General features: G+C 28.0%; 3 protein-coding genes across 3 annotated transcripts; 2 read left to right on the top strand and 1 right to left on the bottom strand.

Annotated features, from left to right (window-relative positions):
• Nucleotides 1-1,561: 1,561 nt before the first annotated feature.
• On the top strand, nt 1,562-3,339 carry Bm1246 (Uncharacterized protein; the record flags this gene model as incomplete). Its single annotated transcript, XM_043075089.1, has 5 exons — nt 1,562-1,660; nt 1,977-2,162; nt 2,376-2,673; nt 2,884-2,990; nt 3,193-3,339. The coding sequence occupies 5 exons, from the start codon at nt 1,562-1,564 to the stop codon at nt 3,337-3,339; spliced, it is 837 nt and encodes a 278-aa protein (XP_042931023.1).
• A 4,354-nt stretch (nt 3,340-7,693) lies between these two features.
• On the top strand, nt 7,694-13,366 carry Bm2240 (Uncharacterized protein; the record flags this gene model as incomplete). The annotated part of the gene is made up of 10 exons (XM_043075088.1): nt 7,694-7,744; nt 8,086-8,155; nt 9,530-9,579; nt 9,765-9,882; nt 11,059-11,160; nt 11,579-11,663; nt 11,938-12,052; nt 12,253-12,331; nt 12,892-13,020; nt 13,170-13,366. The coding sequence occupies 10 exons, from the start codon at nt 7,694-7,696 to the stop codon at nt 13,364-13,366; spliced, it is 996 nt and encodes a 331-aa protein (XP_042931022.1).
• Nucleotides 13,367-18,278: 4,912 nt separating this feature from the next.
• Nucleotides 18,279-22,239, bottom strand: Bma-fkh-9.2 (Fork head domain containing protein; the record flags this gene model as incomplete). Its single annotated transcript, XM_001892393.1, has 6 exons — nt 18,279-18,683; nt 18,977-19,255; nt 19,376-19,521; nt 20,304-20,480; nt 20,676-20,814; nt 21,769-22,239. The coding sequence occupies 6 exons, from the start codon at nt 22,237-22,239 to the stop codon at nt 18,279-18,281; spliced, it is 1,617 nt and encodes a 538-aa protein (XP_001892428.1).
• Nucleotides 22,240-22,839: the final 600 nt, after the last annotated feature.

The raw sequence follows: 22,839 nt of genomic DNA, 5'->3' as shown, positions 1-22,839 counted from the left end.
AAAAAAGAAAAAAAAAGGAAGGAAGAAAGAAAGAAAAGTGGAAATAAGCGAGTTGAAGAGAAGAAGCAACAAGACTTACAAAGAAATTTTAAACTGAAACATTCTCTAAATTTACTACCAAATTATAAATTATAATTTGAAAATTAATAAGATAATTGTCAAATAAGAATGATATTGAGAACACATTTCCTACAAACACAATAATATTTGCTGGTTAATTTAAAAAAATTAAAACTAATTAAGATTTTCAGGTTTAATTTGCCTCAAATTAATGGGAGGATCTTGACATATTTCAAGAGATCACTATCATTTTTAGTTTTGTCAAAATAATTCAACAAAAGTTTATCATCATGATAAAATATATAACATTTCGATGGAAGAGGGAAGACATTGTTGATAACATGTATTAGAGATGGAAAGTGAACAAGAAATTAGAAGCAGAGGAAAAAGTAAAGAGAATTCAGTTCCAATTGAGAATAATACATTGAATCGCAAAATTCCGAAGCAATTCGAAAATTTTCAAATTAAGAATTGAAAATGAGTGCTTTTTGGACATTAAACACACAAAAAATTGTACTTTCACTTATTCTCTTCTTTTCTATAATATACAAAATGAAGAAATTTGTAGAATGTTTAAAAGCTGTCAAAACGTTTCCATGCATTTTCATTTATCTCAGTAAATATTAATCAAATAAAACTTGCTTGGATATTATATATAGATCAACTATAATTTATTCAAAACTTATAAAATATCATTAAAAAATATCAGTGTAACTTCTATTTTATTCATTAATGTAGTAAGATATATCCCTTATTTTAGAAATAAATGGGTCAAATGTCTAATGAACAAAATATGGAGAATTAGTAATTAATTAAACAACTACAAAATATCTTTTTTTTTGCGAGAAATCTTTCGTGAAAAAATCAGTCATATTGTAAAAAAAAATAAATAAATAAATAACCAATTGCATAGCATATTTCCTTCCTAGTTTAATGATAAGGAATAACCGGTATTTTCACTACAACAGTTTGGTGATAATGATCTTAATGTGATATCATGCTGATAATTTAAAGTAGTTCTTTATTGTATTTGCTGAAAACGAAAGGCATTATTTGACTTTTAAAGTCAAGAATGAATTATCAGTAATGGATGTCACATTATCATTATCAACCATTAATAAAAGTGCAAATGAAATGATTACTTTTCATTTACACTTTTATAGTGATATCATATGAAAAATTATAGTGATATTATATGAAAACTCTCTACTTGTTATAAAATTAATATTTGCTGAAAATTTTAGAAATTGAATAAATTTTAATGTTTAGAAAATAGTAGTTATCAAAAAACTACTTCAATTGCATTATAATTCACCAATCGCATTAATTTGAACTTGATTTTTTAATGCTTAGAATTTACATCAATGATTTCCGGTAATCTTTCGACCAGATCCTATTATTCAATATGCTATTTGATGCATGCAACTGTCACTGATTGAATTAAGCAAAATTCTTATAAATTATCAAAATTAAGGAAGAGTGAAACATTGATTTTATAATAATGCGTTACTGGATGGTTGCTTTTTTGCTAGCCCTTCAAATGGTGGATGTTACGTCGCGGACGTTAAAAATTTCCGGCAAATTGTCACAGAAAACTGATGTAAGCAACGGAAATTTGTAATAAAAATGGATGAAAATATATACTCAAAAAAAAAAAAAAAAAGATTTAGAAGGGATAATTCAGATGCGCCTAGAAATAGAGTTAATTTGGTTAGGTAGAAGAAATCCATAAGAAAATGCAATGGTTAGTCTTATCAATGAAAACCTCTTCCGATTAATCCAACTATTTTTTCTTTCTTTCTTTCACTTTCCATCCTTAGTCTCAGCTAACTTTCAAATCTATCTAAGTTTGCTAATTTTGCTATTTAGTCAGTGCATGTACTTTCAATTTAGTCCAAAATATGGTTAGCTTTCAGGAACAAAAAATGCAAATATTTCTAAATGAACTGAAAATATGTAAACAAAAAGGTGATAAAATGGAAGCGTTTGTCACAGATAATCGATCACTAACAATTATACAAAACCATTCATTTCATTTACCATCAAATTTAACAAAATCAATTAAAGAATTTAATATTACCCTTAAAAATATTACCGTTCCGGTGCGTTTTCATGACAATATCCTATAGTTGAAATAATAATCTTCAATACATTTGTAATGAATTAGACATAATCACTTGTAAGCAGTCGGAAATATTGTTGGAAATATTCTTCCGAAACTTTCAAGAGAAATCAGTAAAGCACCACCGTGTTTCACTAAGCATAACAATTTTAAATTAGTCTCAATTGCCGCATTTGGAGAATTCTTAGTGCAGAATAATGAATGCGTGGGAATGGTGCTGGATGCAAGTTTAAATTATATAAACATCAACATTTTACTCCTTTGCTATGAAAAGAACCGAACCCTTGGTTGGAATAATTCGGGAAAAAATAACAGTTCTGAGATCGATGATCAAATTATCAGTTTTTTAAATTATGTTCACCAACTGCTCTATTTGTTTCGTCCGTCGTATCTGTTGGATCAGAATAGAAGTGGTGATAAGATTGATTCTATCCGTTATCATTTTATTTCGAACGAAATTGAACAACAGAAAGCAAAAGAAAAAAATAAAAGTTCGATTCGTAAATTTAAAATTTTGACACCAATTTTGTTTTAGAATTTTGATTAGCAACGATTGGGATCGTACTGAATCAGTAGTAATTTTGAAAAGCCGAAATTAAGGCGATTTGTTCGTAAAGCTTTCTGCAAGTCCGAAATAAATTTTTTCTTTTTTTTGTTCGTGATAAGATTGGTAGTTTAAATCAATAAAGTGATAATTTTAGAATTTTGGGAAAAGACAGTGGTATTACTGATTCTGATAGTTGCTTTCATCTGTTTTTTAATCACTGCGATTAAAGGAATTCAGTGGCTTTGTGGAAAGAAGAAGCCAGTGAGTTAGCAAATTTTTTCTGTTAGATATTTGCTCATAACTGGGAACTTTGTCTGTCTGAAATTAAGTAGCGATCATCTTCGATTTGTGCTTTTTTTGTCAGTGAAAACCGAAATTAAGGCAATTGTAGTAAATAAATTTAAAGCTTCACGGATTCGAATTTGTTTAGGTTTAATTGCAGCTAATTAGCAGCTATTTTCAGATTTTCAATATTCTTGATGAAGAAAGGCTTCTAATATTATCAAATAACGAAATACTGCTTATGGAAACAGGAAATGATCTCTGTTACGTTAACAAACCGCATCATGCTAAATCGAAGAAAGTGTATCATTCGATATCACACTTTTAAACGAAATCAATTTAAAACAATAAATGACCAATAGCAAATAAATGAATAACTTAAATGTAAACACTTATTAAGTTAAAAATTAAATTCAGTGCATTCGAAAGATTGTAAATTTTGAAATAATGAAAAAGTCTCAATTAACGAAAGGTACCATTCTGTTTGACACTTCTTTGTGCTAATTATAGTTGACCAATAATACTTTCGCCATTCAGTTTTATAATAAAGCATGGATCCATAACCATTAAGAAAAGGCGAAGAGGTCATCACACATGTGAATTTTATGTAACAATCATCCCTTCCATGTGATTTGCTCAAATAGAACTGAAATGTTGTTTAATTTCATGTCAACAGCGCTTGCATTATTTCTACCATAAAATATGCAAATTACATGTAAACCAAGAAGTTTAGTTTACCGATTTCCTAACTTACAAATAATTTTAAATTCTACTGCAAATAATGTCAGCATATGAAATAACATACAATAATTTAACATGAAACCTTTCATTTCGTTATTTAAATTTTTATTTAAAGAAAGACCTCTTTGAAATGCTTGAAATATGAGTGCATTTCAATGGAATCCTTAAAATAAATATAATTTTTAGATTTAATTAATAAGAAGAAATAAATCTGTAATATTACAAGAGGAATGATTTTGGCTGTAAAGGAATTTGCGCGGCCTGACCTTTGACCCTGCTGCTGAAACAGCGTTGCTGACGGGTAATATTTAACAAGTAATGAAAAGGTCAAAGATAGATGGATGATCGGAAATAAATGGTGCAGTATTACATAAGGAATGATTTTGATCATAATTGAATCTACGCCACTTGATCTTTGACTACATTAAGACAGTAATATTAATGATGTTAATGAAGCAGTTAATGAGAATGATGTAACAATAAGTTGGAAAACCATAAAATATTTCAAACTGGAAAATTTAAAGCTTTTATTCCTTACAATTCACAGCTATTAATAGAGATATATTAAAATTTATTAATTTAAATCTGATAAAATTGGCAATATCTACTAAAAAAAATATAAAATAAAAATTGGGAATTGCTGGATTCGTTATTAGAAGCAGTAAACCGAATAAATAGACGTGAAATTCAGTTTATCGCTTCAGCTTAATCAGTCGATGTACAATCATAAATTAAATTATCTACTAATTAATCTGCTGTTTCTTTTATTACAAAAATTATTTTTTGGGATTGCAGTTCTACCATCCCTGCGAAACATAAAAAGTGCGTCGCTACCTGACGTTGCCCTCTGCTAATTGCCAATTTTGATTACTATTCCATCTTATATTGCCCGCCTTATTTCACATATAATTTGGTTCCATGGAATAATGCTATTAGTTAACATCGGGAAATACAAAACATTTATAAATACTATTGCAATTCCTTTACTTTCTTAACTTATCTTACTACCAAATGATGAAAGTTAATTTTACAATAGCATTGGTACAATACCATTACTATCTCGAACATACTTAGGTACTCCAAACAAAAAGATTAATAACAATAAGAATAAATATCTTATGGCTAACAGGTAAACTTAAAAAATTATAAAATTTCTTTATTTTCAGACAGTTTGATTCCAAGAAAAATATATATATATATGCAAAAAAGAGAGTGAAAATGAATTATTGATAACCGCTAGATGAATACTTAGGAAAGTTTTTGGATGGATTATGAAATATGAAGAAGTGACATTTTAAAGAATGGAACAAAGAAAAAGAATAAAAGGAAAGATGGACCGGGGATAAACAAGAAGTACGCGAAGATGACCGATAAGTTGGTTGTAAATAATAGAAGTGGACAATGGGATAGAAATGGACAACGGTAAGAGAGAGGGAGAGAGAGAGAGAGAGAAAATGAATGAAGAAAAAAGGAAATGAATGGGATGAAAAATATTCATATTTTTGGTTATTTGAGAATAAAATTTACTGCAAACATTCATTCTTTCATTAAATTTATTAGTTTTTCACTCGAATTTCGATTTAAATTTACGATTGAAAAGTATAGTGTTGAAGTTTTGAATTAATTGTCTTTAGTTGAGTTTAATGTTGGAAGAGAGAAGGAATTCCGCTTTCTTTATTCTTATGGTATTCTTGTATAATGTTGATAATACCGGAGTTTAGATGGACTTGTATATTGCTTGAAATAATTGAACTGTAAATTTAGATTTTGATAAATTTTTTTTCTTAAATTTATATATATATATATATATCCGCTAAAAAATAACTTGTAATATATGTAATCATTATTTACTGTTACTGCTTTATGAAAATTCATTTTTACATAACTAATTTTCTTTGGATTAGAATCCAGCATGTTTCTTCGACTACAAATACGAAAACAAAATTAAATGTAGAAATGGAATCGTAAAAAAAAAATGTTATTTCCAGTAATAAACTATTATCCGCTAAATAATAACTTGTAATAACAGAATTAATTTATTGAAAATGTAGAAGGAACAATTTGCTTTACTGATAAATAAAATCATTTATTTAATTCAGCGAATTAAAAATTATATATTATATCTTTTGCTCATTACCCGCAACATAATAATTATTATATCCTTGTTAAGCTTATTTGAAATTTCAAAGATAATATTAAACTACACTTTGATATAATTCAAACATTACGGTGTACTTCAATTACTTAAAGTAATTTTACCTAAATAAATTTAATTAAAGTTCATCGTATTTGCTCAAAACATGATTGCGAAAATATTTAAATTGTCTTGAAAATTATAAAATGTTTATTTTCAGACTTTTCCATGCGGCTCATTCAAAGTTTACATGTACGAAGGTATTGTCGGTCACTTCTCATTAGCATTCTTTTGCAACATAATATACAGACAGTATTGTTAGCAGAAATTAAAGAAGGTTCACTTATTAATTAATTAAATAATGCAACACTAATATGAAATCATGCCAATTTAATCATGATTAGTACTTTTATGTTATTCAGTTCGTTTTGACAACTAAACCAGTAAAGTAAATGTATTACATTGTAATCTTCTTATTATTATTGTATATGATAATCATCAGCCGATTACTTAGCATATTTGATTTAGGACATTACTGTAGCAGAAATTTCCAATTTTCAGTCACAATACCTTATTAATTAAGCTTCTGATAGATTATCTGATTCTTATGCTTGAATTTTCTCGAAGTATTAAGTATATCGTCGTGCAACCAGTTTTTGTCATTCTCGCACTTTACTGTATTCAGAATAGTTTTTTTATGAGTATCAACTCATATAATATTTGATAATCCTTAAGAAAATTGAAATCAGCGGAATAAATTTAATAAATTTCCATTACTGCTTCTAATTACAAAATTTGATTAATGCGTTGTTTATTATAATTTATGTTTTTAGTGAATTTTTAGTGAAATGTACTTCGGATAGCAAGTGTCACAGTAGTATAGTGCAATGCGAGAAATTTTGCAGGTATAATTTTATTTCCATCTGATAACAGATAAACATTGCTACAGAAAGGGATAATAATAGTTATGTGAGCAGTAATTGGAAAAGTTAGTAATACACCTACGTATTGATTCGTTATTATTTGTGCTAAACATATTCCAATATTCCAAAAATGTTAGGAAATCATGAATGATATCGCTTGAAATACTCCCAAATACTCACTGTTTTTTACATTTTTTAATTTAAACTTAAAAAATTGAAAAAATTGAGCATTTGAGCATAATTTCAATTTACTAATTACTATTTCCTAATATATTCACTCGCTACTTCCAGAATGTTAAATTTTGCAGTTGGATTTATTCAAATAGTAATTATACTGGTTGCAATTTATTTAGTAATAAAACATTACACACATTTAATTATACCTTCCGGAATAACTGCTACTATTTTCATTCGTTGGGCTGTTGATACGCTTAACCAGTAAAGTTTCCAGTAAAAAAAAATTTTCTAGTATTTTTAATGAAAAAAGAAATTTTTTTTAAATACTAATTATCGAATCATTTAATACAACAAAAAATAAAAAGTCGTATTGGTTTTGAAATCAAATGGATTAGATTTTGTTTTTCGGAATATATTTAGCTATACTTCAATTCAGTTTTTAAAATACAGTCTACTGCTATTCCTCTGATTCCTGTCAAAATTTGCAGAACAGACTTATCTGATTTGAACTTTTTTCACGAATTTTCAATTTTAACTGAATATTGAAGTTTCAATTAATCTTTATTTCGAAATAATCTTTTGCGGGAATATACCATTTATTACCTAAAACTTTGAGAATAACGAATATTGTGGATGCAATTAAAAGTACAGTAATCATAAAAGTTGGAAATAATGATGCGATAAGAAACAACAGTGATCAATTGATAATGATAAGGGAAAAAAACTATGAAGATAACGTGGACAAGTTAATTTCATTCGTAAGTTTTACTAAAAGCCATTAGAAAAGTTTCAGTAACTTTTGTTTTGATGTTATCATAGCAATTATTAATTGATCTAATTTCATATTTTTCATTTCATAAAGTTTTCGGAAATAGCAGTTATGAAAATTAATGATTTAAATAATTTTGGCAGTTTAATTGATCATTTTAAGATTAACCAAATTTGAAGCAATTAATTTGAGATTTCCAATAAGTGAAATATTTGAAGTAAATTTATAAATTTCAGTACCTAGATATTTTAATGATCTTATTATCTTGATTAAGGCAGTTGCGATTATTGATTTTTAAGTCATATTGATAAAGGAGATAACAAATTTCAGGAACAGACTGACTGGATAAATGAGGAAAACCAAAATACCAGACTTATTAAGAAACTATCACAATCTAACGGTTCGGCATGTTTCTTTATTTTCTAGGAAATGTTCATTTAAAATGTATTTGCAAACAAATAGAATCGTAAAAATAATATGTGGTACGAAAATTTGAAAAAAAAATTGTTCACGGGAAAATATTTCATTTCTCCCTAACGACGAAAATAAATGAAATGATTTTGTTTTACATCCATAATTGTACCAATAATGGAAGTTTGATTTTGGATTGCAACAATGCTGAAACTAATCATTGGCATTTCAATCTAATCATAATTAAATGCCAAGTTTGTATTGAAATCGAAAACAGCAAAATAATCATTTTGGATTTCTTTAAAAACTTTTCTTAAATTAAAGAAATGATATTTAAAAAATAGTTACAATAAAGGAGTGGAAATAGTAAGTGGAGAATAAATCAGTGACAATAGATAGTATACAACTTTGATGATGACAAACCAAGTAAACAATTTGTTTTAATAACTTGCTAGATTACTGTATAAAGATCAACTCCATTTATTATTTTCAACGTGCATACTTTTCTACAATTATTAATATGCTTTTAAGTTACTTTTTTTTTTTAATTTAGTCAAAGTTTAGAATATGTACTATCATCAATATAAAATAAGCAGCATAGTACAATAATTGGTAAAAATAGTTGTAAGATTTGCGAATATTTTTTGGTACATATTTTGATAAATATAAATTGCAAAAGAATAGTCAAATTTGTCCATTAAGTTTTACTTCATTTTTAAATAGATCATTCATTTTATCAAATTTATTCAATTTTTATTCTTAATTGTGATATTAATTACATTTGATCGGTAATGAATATTAAGAAGTCTTATTTCATATAGCTCAGATAATTTCAACTGAAAATTAGGCTAACAAAAACGTATTTTACGAGGTAGTTCCAGAATAAAAAAAGAATTGATCTGCTTAAAAGTTGATGGAACACATTTCCTGATAATGAAAACCATTGAGATAAATGATATAAATTTGATGATTGAATGAATTAATGAAATTATATTTATTTAATATACTTAAAATGTTTTTCAACGACGTTAAATTTAAAAAAGCAAATGTGAATAATTTTGATTAGTATAAAATTTACCGTTTTTGGTTAGAATGTCTAATTTAATGAAAAACGATCATAATTTTGAAATTTTAAAGTCTTATTTTGTCCTAATTCTGATTAAAATAAATGATTTTCTCACTATATTGTCAGATGAAAATAAAATTTTGTGATTTAGGAAAGCGTCAGTATAAAAGAAGTTCTTTGTCTGATATATAATTATCATTTTTTTTCATTATTGCTCATGATGTTATTGTGATATGTTTGAATAAAATCTGATAGCAAAATATTTTAACAATTTTCACATAAATTTACTTTTTTCAGGTTTATTTATCAGAGGAATCACTAAAGATATTACCAGTGATGTTATTCAGGTTTATTTTATGGTTACATTTTTTTTATTTTATGGACAAATCAGTTCGGCCAAATTCCTAATGTTTTTTTCTGTCAAAACTGGAGTAATTAATGAATCTTTCTTCTAATTACATTTAAATATGTGTTAATAATATTTATTATTATTGTAAATAATTTGGAAACTATGCTGACATCCTCTTCACAGCGTGATAAACAACCCAAAAAGACTCAAAAGCAACGTGAATTAAACAATGACCACAACAAGCGTCAAAAGCGGTTTTCGGCAAGAAATTCGAAACAGACAGAATGGTTCCAGTGGCCTGGTTTGTTTTAATGCATAACAATATTTAATGCTTATCGGTAATAACAGCAATTCATCGAAATGAAATGTAATTACGTTGCACAAAATTGCAGTGATGATCATTACATGAATAAATAGTGAGATTGAAAGTTGGGCAGAGATTTAAGTATTCTAAATAAATTAGGCAAATAGTGGAAAAATATTTCCGTTAATTATATATTTAAATATAGTAACAGCGGTATTTCAATTTAACTTTTCTAAATTATTTTAAATTCTTGCAGCATTTTCACAGTTTCCAGAGAGCGAGAAACAAAAGTAATACACTCCATATTTCTGATTTTTTTTATTTCGATCGTTTTTTTGAATGTGCGATAATAAAATTAATACTGAAATTATGCTATAAATCATTTTTAAATCATACTTCTTGAAATAGGTTTAAAAAAGTTAAAAATACAACAAATTTCCGGGTTATTTCATTTATCTACTTATGCTTATTACTATTAATTTTTTTCATATGTTTGAATTCTTTTTTGTGAAAAATCGATCTAAACATATTTATTTATTTTTTTTTTGCTGTATTTTATTTGCTGTAAAATTGCTTCATTTCTAATATTATTTCATTTTGTTTATCTATTTATGCTTAACACTATTAATTTTTCCCATATATTTGAATTTTCTTTTCTGAAAAATCCATCTAAAAAAACATTGGTTAACATTGCAATTTTTTGGTTTTTTTTTGATCAAAAAGTCAGCATCTAATCTTAAACATCATTTGAAAATTTGTACGATTTGCATTTGAAAAAATTATGCTAATTGATACTAATCAAATAATTAATTAATCATTTTTTTGGCAAATCAAAATGTTTAAAGAAATTTTAATGTTTTTAAATTGATATATGCATATAAAATGAGAAAAGGAGATGATATGGGGAGAAATCTTAATAATGCATAAAATGAATAATTAATTATATGACAAATGTTTGTCCTTGTCAAATGACAACACAAAAATTTTCCATTCTGGGAAGAAGAGTTATCATTATCACTATCATTATCAAGACCAATATCAATAGTGTTATCATTATTATTAACAATGTAAAAACTAACAAACTGGAATGATGAAGTAAATATATATATATATATATATATATATATATATTTGTTATTTGATTGAAAATTTGTTTTAAAAAATTTAATTTAGGCCCATGCAGTGATGATAATCATTGCCCACCAAATTTATACTGTGTTAATGGTAGCTGCTGGCATTTGTCAAATAAACCGATACGAATACAAAGAAAACACGGTGAGTATGATGCATCTCTAGTCATTTTAAAATATCGACTTAAATTTATCAATTTTTTTTCTCAGTTTGATGATTTTGAATTTAAAAAACGAATGGAAGTGTGTGTGTCACACTTTTTTGTTTCTATTAATATATACTAAAAATTATAACAAGAAACTGCTATGTATTCTTATTTTATACATAATTTACGAAATCAATAAGTGCTAAACTAACTATTTGAAACATATTTAAATCATTTTCATTCATATATTTGATTATATTAACAGATAAAGTTGATGGATTAATTGAAAATTGAATTATTCATTTTAAGCTTTTTTTTTTCGCTAATATGCTTTTAATACTTCCAATATTTTGTTATTTTGAACAGTATCTCTTAAGTTTGATAATCATCTTGAAAGTTGTGCAAGAAACAATTTAGATTCATTAATGAATACGAAAGAACAGGACAGATCACATTTAGCGATACATCATCAGTTGTTTCGTTTAATGGGTACTGCAACAAGGTATATTTGAAAATTATATTTAAATCAAAAATTATTTAAACTATATTTTTCGTTGTGATTAACAATATTGTATCATATATAACAAATCTATTTACCATTTAATTTCAGTTTTTTAAAGTATAATACTTCAACCTTTGTCGTTTTTTTTTTTCAAAACAAATGATCTCACTTGTATGTAAAATATAGTATAAACAAAACGATATTAATAAGTGTGTAATAAACAAATTTCCTCCAAACAGTTATATTTTCAAGAAATAACGAACCATTATTTCAGCGAAGTGTTATCTAAAATTGAGACTACGACCAGAAATTTATCAGTATTTGGAAATTTAGATCTTTTTGATTACACAACTAGCACTACAGTCACAACAGCAGCAATAATACCAACAGTAACTACAACAGCTTTTCATCATTCATATACAGAACCAACAATTTCTAATGCTGTTTACTCAAATTTTTTTCTATTTAATTTTAATTCTTTCGAAAGATTAAAAAGAAAAAAAAGAAAGTAGTTACTAAAGTTTTGTTACTGTCAAATTAAAATTTTTCAAAATTTCTGAAAATTAAAAAAAATTCATAAATTTTATAGACGAAATTGAAAATGACAATTGGTAATTATCAAAAAGAGCAAAAACTAGTAGCAACAAATAATAGCAGAACAGGAACAGGTGGTTTTGTTTTCGAATTTTTTAAAATTTTGTTACATTTAAATTGAAAACTTAATATTGCGAAATGGATTTTATTACTGAGAGCTTTTTACTTCGTTCGCTGCTTACTTTGATATCCACTGCCTATTCATCACTCTAATCATTATTATCATTACTCTCCTTCTTTCCTATCATTCAGATGTCTTTTATGGAATACAATATTATTTCTTATGCTTTTCCTTATAATTAAAATTCGTCTCTCAAAACATTTCAAAAAAAAAAAAAAAAAAATTTAAGAAGTTTCTGATTTCTTAGGAATTAATTTACGGTAACAGGACAGAGTTAGCTGTTGCTGTTTCAAATATGTAATGATTTATATTTTAATGAGACATAAAAAGTAATTTAATTCTTCAACACATGATGTCCAGTGAGTAGTACCAAACTAATGGGAACTTCCAGTAGTTATTAATGAGCTAACCGAAATTGGTGTTATATGCTTCCTTCCAGAGTTATGTAAAGGCCGCTACAAAGGTTGAAAATTATCATTCTATTTTATCATTGTGAGTTAGACATGTTTGTAGATGGAGATAATTTATCGAAATCATCATTCATTGATTTACGGTTTTCAACTGAGTTTCCGGTTCAAACGGAATATATTCGAAAGCGACAACTTGATAAACCGATTCGCATTGAATTATATCTTGCTAGAGGTTAGCACAGAAGTTGTAAAATTTGAGAAGAAAATCAAAATGGTATCAAAAAAGTGACGGATGATTAAAATGAATGACACCTGTTGTATTAGTCGGAAAGGATATGTTAGCTAACTTAAAATAATATTAACTGAAATTGATTATCGCAGCTGTGCTAAGAGATGAATGCTCTCAAGATTCACATTGTGGTCATCGAATGATTTGCTGCCGAAAAACATGGTATGATTTAAGTGATGATTCCGGAATAGGGTATTTCTGTTTGCCGGACTGTGAATTCACCAAAAAGGTAAGTTTGGGAATACATGAAGCGAATGGATTGATACCAAATGATCTAATTTATGATTGATATATCTGCTGATTATGCCACTGATAAAAGTGTTTCTGTAACTGATTGAATTAACCACAATAATTTAATTAAAATTTCAGCATATCATTTGATTGGTCACAAATAACCTAATTAGGAAATGAAACAAATAATTAATTCAATTTGGGAACGGATAAAAATTGAATTTCTGATTCGAGCGTAAATAAATTGCCAAGATTGCATGTGTACTACAAATAATTTATACGAAATTGATCAAACATAACTGGCATAGTTCAAATAGAATAAATTAATTGACAAAAGTGAAGTCATCAAATTTTTGAATCAAAAACTAAAGCCATTATTGTAACAAGTAGTCTTGAAATTTTCCAGCAACCGAAGTTGCAACTTGACACCATGAAGTGACAATTTCCATTTTCGGCCATTCTATATTCACTTTCCTGACCCAAAATTCTCATTTTTTTTTTTAATTCCACTTCAATTAAGAGCAATCTTTTTTTCAGAAGTTTATTGTGTCCTTCAAATAAAACAACAAACATTTTATTATATCAAAAAAAAAAAAATCTTCCAAATTTACTGAAGAAAAAAAGACAGCAATAATAGCTCCTTCGTCATAAAACAGACAGTAATAAAAATAAAAATATATCAAGAACATCTAATTTTGTCATCTTTGTAAATTGATGGGTTCAAAAAATATTTTCAAAATAAATTAAAAATATAATTTGCAATAAGAAAGGGAAAGGGAAGAAGAGAAAGAGAGAGAGAGAGAGAGAGAGAGAGAGACCGGCACTTCTTCAACACAACAGCAGCAATTCTTCTAAACTTTAAACTTTTTTCCCCTTGCATGAAATTCGATGAAATCTTTATCGAAACATTTATGAAAAAATAAAATGGTAAAATACTTTCACATTATAAACTTTTTCACTTTAATAAACAAAGATTTGATGCTCATCGTTGAGACAATTACTTGTTCATGGAAAATTTCGATGTTTATTTTGCAACTACAGAAATTCAACAAGCATTCCTAATACCACAGAGGAATAAAAAAGAGAAGAAAACTCGGTAAGTTAGACCTGTTTATCGACAGCACCGGAGAGTTAAACATAGTAACAAAATTTTTACCTAATTTCGAAAATTAACTTACTTAAAAAAACGATGATCATAAGTGGGATTAGAGGTTAGGAGTAAAGCAGGATGGGTAGATTTGATTAAAATTGAAAAGATTAAAATTCCAAATTTTAATTCCGGATCGACAATTTATCAATATTATCAAATTCAGCATAATGAAAAGGCACACAGTTGAAATAGTAACGATCGAAAAACTGATGTACCACTTTCTTTTTTTGGATTTTCTAACCTTTCAATTATCAAGGAAGAAATGTGATTCCACGCAGATCAAATTAACAGATATGACAAATGCGTCTATACCGAAAAAAACGAAAAAAAACTTTCATAACCATATTTTCCTAAAACAAGAGAGAGAGAGAGAGGAAAAGAAAGGAAGAAAATAGGGAAAACAGTTACAGAATAAAGAAAATAAAATGAAAACCTCGCACAATGTGAACCTGTATTAAAATTTACAGTTCAAAATAATTTGAATTTGAAAAAAATGACAAATATTAAAAAAAAAATCAAGGAACAAAAGAAAAAACACCATCAACAACGAGGTATATACAAATAAAAAAGAAAAAAAGACTTGCACAATCAAAAATAGGAAAAAAGATTATACCAAGAAAAATATTCTTGCAAAAAAGGATCAAAAAATTCAACAATTTCGAACAAAACTGATAATTTGTGCATGAGAAATTAGTAATTTTCTTGGAAAATCAATTATTCATTTATTTATTCAAAAAAAAAAGATCGAGAAAACTTTCCTTTTTATTAAATCACACAAGCAAACTCGAATTATCACCGATATTTCACATTTGAGAATAAACACGCAGCAAAACCAGAAATGCATGGGAAAATATGGTTAATGGAAGAAAAACTGGTTTTTAAAAAGTAAATTATTTCTGATTTAATCGAAATTCAGGCTAGTATTGGTGTAAATTTTTAAGTGTGATATTAAACAAAAAAGAAAAGAAAAAACAGAAGTCAATGAACTGGAATTTTAATAACGAAATTACGAAAAAAAGGCAAACTGAATTAGGAAGAATAAGCCAGTGACTTCTATTGACTTCTGAGGCTTTCCTTTCTTTGATAAAAATTTGGAAAAGAAATTTTAGTACAGACGGAGAAGGAAGTTATTGCTGACAAAAAAAAAAAAAAAATGAAGAAAAAAGAACAAAAGATATGGCCTTATGAACAAACCATTATGATATCTAGACGAATCGAGATAGTGAATCAATTAATTCCTCATGAATTAACAAATTAAATTATACTGCATTACTGTTAATTGAATCTATCTTTGAGGATAAATTAAGAGGAAAAAATTTTCTGAGAGAAAAATTCAGAATTCTTCCCAAATCCTTTTCAAAAAAAAAAAGAGAAAAAGAGAAAAGAAGAGAAAAACCAATTAAATCATATCAGAAATAGTATAAAACGTAATCAAAATGATGTAAGCTATGAAACGACACAAAAATGTAGGTTTAACAATATTGCTAATTAAATGGCAAACGAAAAATTGATTCATTCAAATTTCTCGGACGAAACAGAAGAATTCTCAAAAAAAAAAATTTTTTTTCCTATTGATTTAGTTTTTAAGAAAATTAAATGAAAAATGGTACATATAATAATACTAAATTAAAAACAAACATCAAAAATAAAAGAAAAAACACCTAAATAAGAAATAAACATATATTTTGAAAAAAAAAATCACCGGTACAGTTCACATCGGCAACCTGCCAACAATATTTGCCTTGCCGAGAGAAGAAAACAATGAATAAAATTGTTTTGATAAACATATATATTGGAATCACTGAGAATTAAGTTGGCCCAGCAAAATGTAATGTAACAAAGTAAAGAAAAAAAAAGGAAAAAACAAGAATTTCATTTATTTAAAAAAAGAACTACAATATGATTGATAAGAATAGCAAAAAGAAGTGATATAAATTTGACCTATTTAGATGGATTGATTGAATTTAGTCCTTTTTTCTTAATTTTGAAGAGAGAGAGAGAGATGGAGAGTGAGAAAGAGGAAGAGAAAATTGATGATGAAAGTCATCAGGATAATAAGAGAAGAATAGAAAGATGGTAGATGGTGGCAGGTTAAGTCATATAAGAAAATGATAATAGTGATAACGATTAAGAAGAACAATGAGAAATTTCAGCGAAAGGATAATGAAATAATAATTAAATTATATTCGTTTCCTATTCAATAGTTACTAATTTTTTTTTTTTTCTTTTCAATTACGCGACTAAAAAGTGAACCGTAATAGTAAGAGAAATTATAAAACTGTGATTAAAAATTGAAATTTGTTTCCAAAAAGCCTAAAACCCGTGAAGGCAGAAAACCTCAGGAAAAGAAAAAATTCGTTACTATTTGGTTTAATTTAAACATAATTTTGATTACGTCATATTTTAGGTTAAATTTTCCTAGGAAAAGAGAAAAGAAACTAAAATGAAGTCGCCAGAAGCGAAAAAAAATTTTTTTGTTAAAAGGTAAAAAAAGGAAGCGCCGTGAAAAATTTTCACTTCATTTTTTATTTTACTTTGAACAAATGCACATGCATATATTTGTATAGATAATTGAAATAACTTATAATTTATTTGATTTCTCACCGTTTCTTATTATCTCCTGATTTATTCGCGGTTTAAAAATTTTTTCTGTTTTCTTTGAATCATAAACGAAATGAAAATAATAAAAAGAATAAGGGAAACAAAATTAAACCTAAGTTTTTTAAAATAAATGTTTATAGTATGACATATAATAACCATGCTGCCCGCAAGTCCTTACTTCGCTCTTAAAACAATCAATTCGTTCCTTCCATTCATTCATCCATTAATGATAATGATAAAAATGAAATTTAAAAAAGGTAGGAAAAGAGAAAGGAGTAAATAACTAAGTGTATCCAACTTTAATGATAAATTAGGAGAGGAGGGGAAGAAAGATGAGGGAGAGATAAGGATGTAATTTTGTCTTCTTTACAACTTTCAAAAATAAAACAATAAAAAAAGAAGAGAGAAAAGAAAGCGAAAAAAACACGAATAAATGAACAAGATTCGTTAAAAACACGCATGCATGCATGTTTTTAACGAATCAAAAATAAGAATTTTCAACAGAGATCCAATGAAGAAAAAAAAAAAAAGAAAACATTGAGTTAGTTTGTTTGTGCTGATATTTCGTATAATTTTAAGATAAAGAGTTGGGGCTTTTTTTAATGACTGAATATGAGTGATTTAGTGGGACAATATGAAGCGTTGACAAAGACGATGACAATGATGACAGCTATGACGAAGATACAAAATGCAAGTTTCGTATATTCGATTCCTGAGTGCATTAATTATAATAATTAGTAACATCCGATAAAATGCATTTGACAAATTACATTATGGTAGAATAAAACACTGCAGGAATCCCTGAAAACAACTAATTGTTGCACACATACATATACACACATGCACACACACACACACACACACAAATGTATAGCATATGTAGATAAATTAAAAAAGATTAAATTAGGTCACCTTAGCAACAACTCAATGACAAAAATTTGCATCAGTCAACAAAAAAGAAGCGGAGAAAAAGGTAAGGAAAGAGAGAGGGAAAAGGAAAAAGGATAAAATACTAGTGAGAAGTAATAATTGATCCAAATATTAATTAGTAGGGTTTCAAAGATCAATTCAAAATATGACTTTTGAAAATTTCTTGATTTATAAATTTTTAAGGAGAAATATCCCAGTTATTGTTACTTCGTCAATATGACAGTACTGTCAGATTTCAACTTAAAATAACACTTCTCAGACCTTAGTCGTATCCGTGGACCTATGCACATTAGGAAAACATAAATGTTGACTGGGCTTCGCTCTTAATTGGGAATGACAGAGAGCCGGAAGATGAGAGTTGCTGCTGGGTACTTGTTGGTGAGATAGACATCTTTGGAGTTCCCGGTATGTGTTCTGAATCCAGAAACGGATTATTGGTTGTTGCTGCTGTTGTTGCTGCTGCACCGCTTAGGCTCAGAGGTAGCAAAGGTGATACGCCAAATGCTGCCGCTTTTATGGCTGCAGCTGTTGCAACGCTGACAATCGGCATTTGGGAGGAAAAAAGTGCCGGATTCGAGAGTAATCCGTTTAGCAACGGCATTTTGGCACCGAGTAATGATGCCGGCAACGTAGCTGCGATAGGATTAACTCGGTTAGCAACTTCCGCCAGCTGCTGCAGTGATGTTAGTAGGCCCTAAAGATGAAAAAAATAAAATTCAGTTAATTTTTTCATTTGAAAAAATTAGTTAAATCAATTAGAAACAATAAATAAATCAATCATATAATTTCATCTAAGTCTTTTTCATCGTCAAAATCTAGGCATAACAATGAAATGCATTTTCGGAAGCTCCAAGATGAGCAGGTACCATTATAATTTATACAGATCTGTAAATTTCCAATATTTTGACGGATATAAATAATCGCAATCAATTAAGTGTATCAGTGGATTCTGCCAAAGATTCTACAACTTAACGGAATGAATAATACCTGTTGGTAAAAATAAGCATTCAGCAGATTCTGCGTATAACATTTATAGTCGTCGCTTGTAAAAGATGATGAATCGAAGGCAGCACCTACAAATGCTGCCGAACTTGTCGGCGTAGATAATGTAAGTAGTGGATTTTGATTGGTATTATTATTATTTGATCCAGAAGTACCTAAAATAGCTGCTGCTGCTTCTACTTCTGCTAAAGTTGGTTTCGACAAATGATGGCTCAGTGTCGAAGTGTACGATGGCTGTGGTTTAAAAACTGATTGTGTCGAGATCTGGAAGTAAATTTAATGGTAAGCAAATGTTTCAATAATAATTTATCTTTAAAAAGTTCATAAATAATAATTTTATCCGATAATGGTGTTAAAAGTAAACAATGAAGTTTTATTACTCACCAACAATGAATCAGTAACACTAGCTCGGAATTCATTACTACTACTATAAGTACCATCAAATGAACAATGAGCAGGACTTGTACTTCCGCTGTCGTCACTAATTATTCCACTTCCATCCGTGAATCCGTTAGTATCAGCTCCTACTGCTGAAATTAAAAGTGAAATATATTGAGGAAAATAACGGAACACAAATTTTGGTTTTTCTTTTTGTCCTGGAATATATATAAGATCACTGGAAAAGATAAGTGACAATTTCCATTGCAAATAGGTAGAGAAATAAATTCACAAACAAAATCAAAGAAATAATCAACACAATGAATCAGGTCATTTCTGTGCCGATAATACAGTATATATATATCGATAATACATCTTTGAGTAGTCACTACCTGAGTTTCTTCAAAGATAACACGTTACGGTTTCAAACAGATTCTAATACATAACACGACCGTAGTACATTTATTTAGGCATTTCTTCAAAGATAATAAAGTTAATGATGTTAACCGCTAAATCCATAATACTTACTACTAGCCAACACCATAACTGTTTATTTCATATGGGTTTAGGGTAATTAATTAATTAATTACATTTATCATTATTAAGTCAAACTATCAAGAAGTTAAAATAAACTATTTTCACAAGATAAAAGAACAGCAAAATAAGCTTGTTTTATTGAAATAGGGACAACAGGTTGCTATGCTTTTCATGCATAATTAGTATACAGTCGGATACTGAACAAATAGATTTCAATAATCCGTAATAGATATAATACGCAACTAATAATGTCGCATGGATGGCTAACATTATTATTAACAAATGTAAGAGAAATTCTGTTATAACTAAACTATAATCCATCATTAGATGATTTGATAGATGGAGTAAAAAAGAAATTTAATTGTTGAAATCACTGTTTAGAAGGAGAAATAATTACCACAATTCAGGATACCATTCGCGGTACCATCAATAGACGATAAACGACCATTAAATTGGCCACCTGCTGCAGCTGCGCTTGCTGATGCGGCACGAGCGCCTGAGCGATTTGTCACTCGGTTACGTCGTCGTAACGTTTGTTTATCACCTAGCTCTGGTACAACAGTCCAGAAATGACCTAAAATTTGATATCAGTTTAAATAAGACATAAATGGTAAATATTGGAAGAGGGAGACAGATTTCAACTTGTAATCTCGAATTGGAAATATCACCGACATCTGATATAACTATTGAAATTTCAAAGAAAATGAAGAAAATAGAAAAAAAGCTATAGAAAATTTTAAAAAAAAATAAAAACTAGGAAAACATTTACCAACAACACCGCTAGCAGATGTTTGTTTTAGAGGTAACTTAACGAAGCAATCATGCAAACTCAAATTATGACGTATCGAATTTTGCCAACCCCACTGATCCGGTCGTAAACGATAATATGGATGTGTCATACGGATCACCTATAATTTGTTGACATTATCTGAAGTTTACTAATAATACGTGTATTATGTTTTTTAAATAATCAATAACTAATGAAATAATTTATTTCTTATTTTTTTCGAGAATAATGAAAAATTTTTCAATTTTTTACTTATATAATAAACAACACAAAATCTGAAACAAAAACTTATTTCCTAAAATAAAATGGAAGATAAAGAAATATAAATATAGAAATCAGTGGATGTAATAAGCTCATCCTACAACTCCTGGATCAACTTATACCTATATTTTTGGAACCTATATTTTTTTCATACAATTGTGGTATTTGAAAATCAAGATGAAGAGAGAAACACAGAGAAAGAGAGAGAAGGAGCGGAAGGAGAGAGAAAAGGAAAAGAGTGCTTTCTCTCAGAAATTGTGACTGACAAATCCAGTTATAATTAATAAATCATTTTACTATTTTCTTTTTTCCCATCAGACATTTCAAGACAATTATTATCATTATCTGAGAGAGATTTGATCTGAGCAATAAAGAAAATTAAAATATAAAAATAAAAGTTAGCAAAAAGCGGAATAAAAAGTGGAAATTTCCATGTTTTGCGTCTTTTTCTACTTCAAAATTTAAGTCTAAATTTTTTCCTTTTCACTTTCAGTATTTCTTCGATGTAAGAAAAAACAAGTATTATCAATAAATGAAATTTGTAGCTGCCTAAATGTTTTTGATGGACAAAAGATTTCTTTTCTTTTCTTTATAAAAAATTATAACAGAGAGAAAAGAAAAAAAAAATGGAACGAAAAGTGTTTTGCTTTATTTCTAAAATATTTTCCTGCAATGTTTTTTTTTTTTTTTGTTTTTTTTTTGTTTTGTTTTGCTTAAGAAAATCCATGAAAAGCATTTCGGGAAATCACAGAAAAAATGTTTTCTTTTCCTTTTCTTTTTCTATTTATGACAAAAAAAAAGAAAGAAAGCATACTTGATAAATTTCATTCAGTTTTAACCGTTTTTCGGGACTACTTTCAATGGCCTCAATGATAAGATCTTTATAGCTTAAACTTGGCCGTTCAGCTTTTTCCATCGTCGCTAGTGATGGATCAGTAATCGATTTGCTATTAACGCCCGGACTTGCGGCAATTCGAATCCTTGACTCGGGAGTGGTACTAGGCTGTTCGACGGTTGATGAAGACGGTGATACGGTTGCCAACTCATCAATTACTGGTGTAGGCTCGGATTTCACTGATCCGGTGCTTTTGTTATCTTCCTGAATATCGGACATAATACTGCTATTAGCAATATTGCTACTGTTATTGCTGATATCACTGTTGTTACTATCGCTGTTGCTAATGTTGTCACTATTGTTGTTATTGTTGTTGCTATTATTGTTATTGTTGCTGCTATCGCTGCTGCTACTGTTATTTCCCAGAACTGCTGAACCAATTAAATCCATTAATTCCAGGGCGCTACCAATATTGGCAGCTTTTTGCGGTGATGGGGGACAGAACTCCAGCGTGATAAGTCCGTTGTTTGTCGGTTTCCTTTTTCGTTAATCAATTCCAATTAAATAATGTTAATAGTAACAGGAATGTAATTCTATCTGATAAAGAGGACCTGTCTCTTCGCTTGAGCAAATTACTGATTTTTCCTGAAATATTAAAAATAAAATAATGGTAATCAAATTAAATAACCTAAATGTATATTCAGAGATTGAGAAAGGGAGAGAGAGAGAGGAAGGGAAAAAAAATTGAACACGCGTACACATTTACACAAATTCCCGGGAAAGTAATGAAAGCATTTACTTAAATGATGCTTTAGAAAACTGTCAGTTATCCAAAATTATTAGTACTTTATTATTACTCTTTATTGTCTTTGTTTTTTTCAATATTCATTTATTATTATTATTAGTATTATTATCATTATTATTACTAGTTAATTACTGCATTGATAAAATGTTATATATTTGTACAGAACAGAAACATGTTTGGTGGAATAATACTATGATAGTGTTGTGAAGGACAAAATGATTAATGGACAGCATTAACGGAATTAG

This window comes from Brugia malayi (genome assembly GCF_000002995.4).
Source record: "Brugia malayi strain FR3 genome assembly, contig: Bm_v4_ChrX_scaffold_001, whole genome shotgun sequence".
Lineage (NCBI taxonomy): Eukaryota > Metazoa > Nematoda > Chromadorea > Rhabditida > Onchocercidae > Brugia > Brugia malayi.
The sequence above is the reverse complement of the archived record's forward strand: the minus strand, read 5'-3'. Positions and strand labels throughout refer to the sequence as shown.